The sequence below is a fragment of the Pelmatolapia mariae genome, linkage group LG10_11, assembly GCF_036321145.2.
Source record: "Pelmatolapia mariae isolate MD_Pm_ZW linkage group LG10_11, Pm_UMD_F_2, whole genome shotgun sequence".
In the NCBI taxonomy this organism is placed as follows: Eukaryota; Metazoa; Chordata; class Actinopteri; order Cichliformes; family Cichlidae; genus Pelmatolapia; species Pelmatolapia mariae.
Window position 1 is genome coordinate 75,503,315 of NC_086236.1, and position 5,665 is coordinate 75,508,979.

Below are 5,665 nucleotides of genomic sequence, written 5' to 3' on the forward strand. Positions count from 1 at the left end.
TTAATTGATTATTCTGCCCAAAGGTAATTACATTGTTAAATGAATTTTATTCCAGCAAGTCTGATTGAAATTTCATTTACACCAGCAATTCTTTCAGTTGTGCCACTTTTCATTGGTATAATTTAATGATCTGAATGCTTACGTCAGTCTCAATATATGTTCGCAACTTCCTTCATTAAAGTTTCCTTCCTGGATAATTGTTGCTGCTTTAGTGTTTGGATATGCACAAAAAGAAACAAATGAATTCATAACTAAGTTTAAAAGACATTCCTGAAACCTCAGCCACACCCTGTGTGAGCTATCTATAAAGATGGAGCAGCCGAACACCTGCTGCATCCAGCAACGCCTGGTACAACAGGTAAGCAGCTCACCTCCTCATATCATCTCCATGCATGCTGAATCATCTAAGTAGGGACATCCCAGATAGCTGATTTTCTTCATGTGGATGTTTTCAGTGCAGCGTTTACAGGGGGAGAAAATTCATCATCCAGTTGAACAGAATAAGCTTTTGGGTTTCCCTTATCCAACTTATTTACCTTTCTATTGCAGCAGTTTTATTCATTTAAGGTTTTTTATTAACAGTGCTGTTCAGATTTTGACTGTAGGTTAAGTGCAGAGGACCAACATCATGACTCCAGCCTTCTTCTTCTCCCTCTTCCTCTCAATGACGGCCGTTTGTCTGGTAAGTTGGACTCTTCCAGCAAAGGGATTAAATGTTGTTCAACGCTGCCTGCTGTTCTATGAAAGTCATGCAATTCTCCCAATGTCTGCTTAACATGCTGGTAATGATGGATTTCCAGAAAGTGTTTATCTAAGATTTTATGAGCTTTTAAGCATGAGGCAATTTAAGTATTTTCACATAATAGTTTTTGCTTGTCAACAATAACATTTGTCAGTATGATTTCAAATGTGATTAAAAGTAAGTAAATAATTTCCCTTTTTTGTATTGCAGAGGGCTGCTGTCATTAGAGATATAAGTGGTGCGTTCAGTGATCAAATACTTCCAACATACTGAAGTGTTTTTAATATAAGAGCTTAAAGTTGATCTGCTGGTTTCATCTTGTGTCCTCAGATGAGACTTTGGGTGCCTCAGCGATCATTGAAAGAGTCAATGCTAACTCATGTAAGTGAAAATTTACAAAATAAAGCTCTTTTTGTTAACATATAAATTGTAGATGAAAATGAAAAATTCCTGAGAACTGACATGTTAACATAAAATAGACTCCCAACAGTCACAATGATCAATCAACCTTTTGATCATTTATTGGGTTGTCAGCTGTTTTAAGTTACTATATCTTACTTTTTGTACAAGTATTATCATCAAACATTTTCATTGTGCCATCAATAAAGTATCTATTTTTCTATCTGTCTGTCTTTCTATCTACCTGTTTGTACTTTTTTACATTAAATGCTGTACACGTGTATCTCTTTGTTTTGACATAACTGAGCAAATGGCAGCTTAAGTAGGGAACATTTATCCACTCTCTGTTTGTTGTTCTGCAGCAAAACCGCTGGTTCATGGCGACATTGTACCTGCTTCTACCAGGAATGCTGATCCATGCACAGCCATTGGCTGCAAGTGGCCGAAAACTGGAAGCTACGTCTACGTACCTGTCTCCATCGGCTCTGAATATAGTAAGCGGTACAAACTTTAACCATTACACAAGGACTTTAGCTATTTCTTACTTGGATGGAGAGACTTGTAGACTTGTCAAATGCCATCTTTATTGAAGAATAAAAAACAAAAAACAGACTTGGATAATATATATATAATATAGTACCTATATGTTCATGTTGCCAAGTTGAAACAGCTGAAACACATTTAAGGTATTGAACATTGAAGAAGCTCCTCATCAGACTCATATTTGATTCTGCAGGCGACCAAGAGCGCAACATCATCATCAATGCCCTAGTCACCTTCCACGCTTCCACCTGCATTCGGTTTGTCTGGAGGACAAACCACGTTGATTTCATTCACTTCTTCTCTGGACAAGGGTGAGAATGAACTCACTGTACTTAGACTGTATTTGTATTTATATGACAGGACAGGATTGATACGCCCACACCCTCAAAACCCTCCAAAAATGCAAGTGTAAAATTAATAGCATTGCAAGTATTCTGTATCTGTCATCAAAACAGGTTGTTGAAGCACCATTTTGTGTTGACCTTCTACTGTAAAATCTCCAGTTTTTTCACTGTTTGCTACTAGATGAAATGTATAGGGTTGCATAGGAGTGTAAAGACCATTTTATTCGTCTGCTCTTATTTATTTCACATACTATTTGGTCCATTAATTCCAAAAGTAGAGACTGGCACCTTGTAAGGTGATTAGATGAATCTGGTGGGTTATTAGATGATTAAGGGACGACAGATGTTTAAAATTTTCTTAGATTGCTCTGACTGCTTTCTGTTTACTTATTTTGGGTGATAATAGATATCCGTGTATTTTTATTTATTAATATTATTTTAAGTATTATGTAAGATATGATCTTACATATCACATGATCACTGTCATCGCTTTTTTTTTTTTTTTGGTACTTTAGCCTTGGCATGACTAGCTGAAGAAGGATGATGTATAGTGCTGAACTATAGAACACTCCATCTAGTTTTTTTTAAAGTGATCTTATTGTGTATATCAGGTGCTATTCATACGTGGGCCGTCAGAGCCGAGGACAGGTAATCTCCCTACAGAGAAATGGTTGCTTGTATCAGTCGACGGTGCAACATGAGGTTCTTCATGCTTTGGGCTTCCACCACGAGCAGGTCCGCTCCGACAGAGATCTGTATGTGACGATCCTTACCGCGAACATCATCCCAGGTCAGCTCAACTACGCAAAACGTTGGTTACACTTACCTTAGTAGACAATGGGACACATAATCCTGTTTTACAGCAATGTACATATTACATGTAATCTGTGCTTTTCCAAACTCAGCAGATAAAACACTACAGAAAGCACTGCATAGAAGATTTCTTTTGTATTTCTTTACTCCCAAGACTATCAAACAAAGGATCACAGGAGAGATTAGCTAGCATTTCCATGTATACATTCTATAAACTTCTTAGACCTCATGTCATGCATGTAAAAATTAATTGCTAAGAAAGTTTGAAAAAACTGAATGTCTAGTTAGGATGTAAATATTTTAAGTACATTAAGGAATGCAGACCTTTTGGTTATCTAACACTCAGCTCTTTGAAGATTACAGTTTGAGCATTATCTAAGACTGAAGACGGATTTTGAGGTGGAACACTGGGGCAGCATATAAAAACATGTAATATTTTCTGGAAATTTCTGTTTAGGACAAGAGAAAAACTTTGTGAAAGTGGCCACCAACAATTTGCAGACTCCCTATGACTTCAACTCTGTCATGCACTATCGCAGGTGAGTTTCTGTGTGAGGTGGACCTTTTAAGGCTTTATTTTACCTTACATGTTTTACATTTTCCGCAAGAAAATGTAATCCAGACTAACAAAAAACAAAACGCACACACAGTGAGAAAGGGAATTTTAATGTGACTATTCAATACTTTAGGGGCCCATTTTCTCCTCTGTTCTTGATATAACCATGGATGATGATGATGGTGGTGTGGTGTGTGTGTGTGTGTGTGTGTGTGTGTGTGCACGCTGTTCTTTGTTCTTTCAGAGACGCCTTCTCCAAGAATGGGCAGCCAACGATTGTTGCCAAGTCCAATCCTAATCTTAATTTTGGAAATGCTTTTCAAATGAGTGCCAATGACATTGCTCGTGTAAACAGGCTTTATGGATGCTGTGAGTAATTAAGACACACTCACAAAGAAAATAATTTTTTTTTTGTATGAAGCAAGTACTAACTGGAGTTAATGATTTTTTTTTCCAAACCAGAATTTCAGCAAGAACCTTCAACCTTGCATCCAGATACTTCAGATGTCCACACACCAGGATTACACCAAAGGATTGGATCCACGATACTTCAAAATTATAAAAGAGAATGTGCTGCAAATATCACATATGTGCTGCATATATATCACATGCAGAGATTTGAAGTTCTGGGTCTTTGTTTTAGAGAGATAAACTGCAGGCTTATATACCAGAGGGTGATGGCATTATCTCACTTTCTCTTGAGGTTTTCTCATCTTTTGTCAGACAATAAACTATAATTAACTGATTTCTTTATCTGTGTACTTTGATGATAATTAACTTTGTAACTGTAAATGATGCAGACCAAACCTAGCGAATGCGACATGTTTCAAAAAATATGTTTTGGCAAAACAGCAAAGTGAAAAAATGTGTGAACAACAATCAAAAAGTCAAATCTCTCGTGGAATGATCATGATTGTTGTCTTACTCTATACATGACCAACATATAGTGTGTATATGTAGGCAAGTGTCAGAAGAGGAAGAAGAACCTGACCATTTTTTTCAGATTTTTTAAAAAACTTTTTTTCAGTACATGTCACTTTAAAATGTCTTTTTATTCTTCTTGGTTTCTTCTTTTTATTTGGGGGGGGAGGGGGTATCTTTGGTTTGTTGTTTCCCACTTGTAATAAGTGCTATCAAATTAAATTCCATATTTCAAGCAAAAGGGGGCAGTATTGTTTCATTTCATTGATTGTTTAAGCTAAATAATAAATATAATAGCAGGTTTTTTAGAGCAGCTCAGAGTTATTTTAGAAATACTTGTTGTGCTTAAAGTTGGACAGAATGTTACCAGTGCCTTTTTTAATGTGCACCACATTCAACATGTTGTGGCTTCAATACTTATGAAGGAATCGCCTCGGAGTTGTCATACAGTTTCCTTTATTCAGTATATCAGGATCAGCGCTTCCACGTAACTGTCAACTGCTAAGCTAGCACACGCACATACAGCCGGCGTACCTGTGCACTTCCGGTGATTTGAAAATAAGAGTTCCAACATTACATCCCCCTTTAACAATCAAAATGCTTCTCTGGTAGTGAGACTATAATAACAAGATGTAAACAATATACTTCTAGGTTGCAATATGCTATGCTGCTGTATTTTAAACATAAAAAAAACCACATTTACAGTTTTTTACAGACGCTAGGACACATTTCTCAATATTTAGGTCACTTTTGCAAAACTCTTCACACAATTCTCCTAACTGACCTTCAGCTTGGCAAAGCAGTTCATTTCACATTCAAAATGCACTACAACTACCAAAACACTTTATTCAGGACTCAAATAAACTCATTCTTCCAGAACACTAGCAAAGGTTGACAGCCGACAAACACACTTTGTCACCCACAAAACAATGACCTAAAAAACACTAACAACATGTAGCATTACACAGTGTTTTCTTGTGTAAAACAAGGACACATCTCCGTTTATAATTTCAATATATGTTACTGGAATGAATCAGACATCATGCAGAATTCGTTAATATTTGTTTATGTATTTTTATTTTTTTGCACCAAGTAATCCCAAAATACAAGAATTTGTATACACACCATCCACTGATACACATACAATAGTAATGCTAATCTACTCGGTCTTCTCCATTTGGCCACAGGTTCTCATCCACATCACATCTTATGTCATCTAGGGCAATACACATAGGAAAGAATCTTCTGGCATGCCCGATCCATCCCTGGCAATCTTCTGCTGATATCTCCAGGCATCCAGCATTCATTGCATCCAGGAGGGACATTTGATCATGTGGATGATGGTCG

The 5,665-nt window shown here is 36.8% G+C and overlaps 1 protein-coding gene across 1 annotated transcript in view; it reads left to right on the forward strand.

Annotated features, from left to right (window-relative positions):
* Positions 1–628: 628 nt before the first annotated feature.
* LOC134635592 (hatching enzyme 1.2-like) overlaps positions 629–5,665 on the forward strand; it is a 6,573-nt gene continuing 1,536 nt past the window's right edge. Inside the window, exons 1-8 of the mRNA XM_063484968.1 lie at positions 629–682; positions 953–980; positions 1,073–1,123; positions 1,504–1,635; positions 1,878–1,995; positions 2,640–2,818; positions 3,299–3,380; positions 3,642–3,766. Coding sequence (XP_063341038.1) covers positions 629–682; positions 953–980; positions 1,073–1,123; positions 1,504–1,635; positions 1,878–1,995; positions 2,640–2,818; positions 3,299–3,380; positions 3,642–3,766 — 769 coding nt within the window. The remainder of the gene's footprint in view (positions 683–952; positions 981–1,072; positions 1,124–1,503; positions 1,636–1,877; positions 1,996–2,639; positions 2,819–3,298; positions 3,381–3,641; positions 3,767–5,665) is intronic.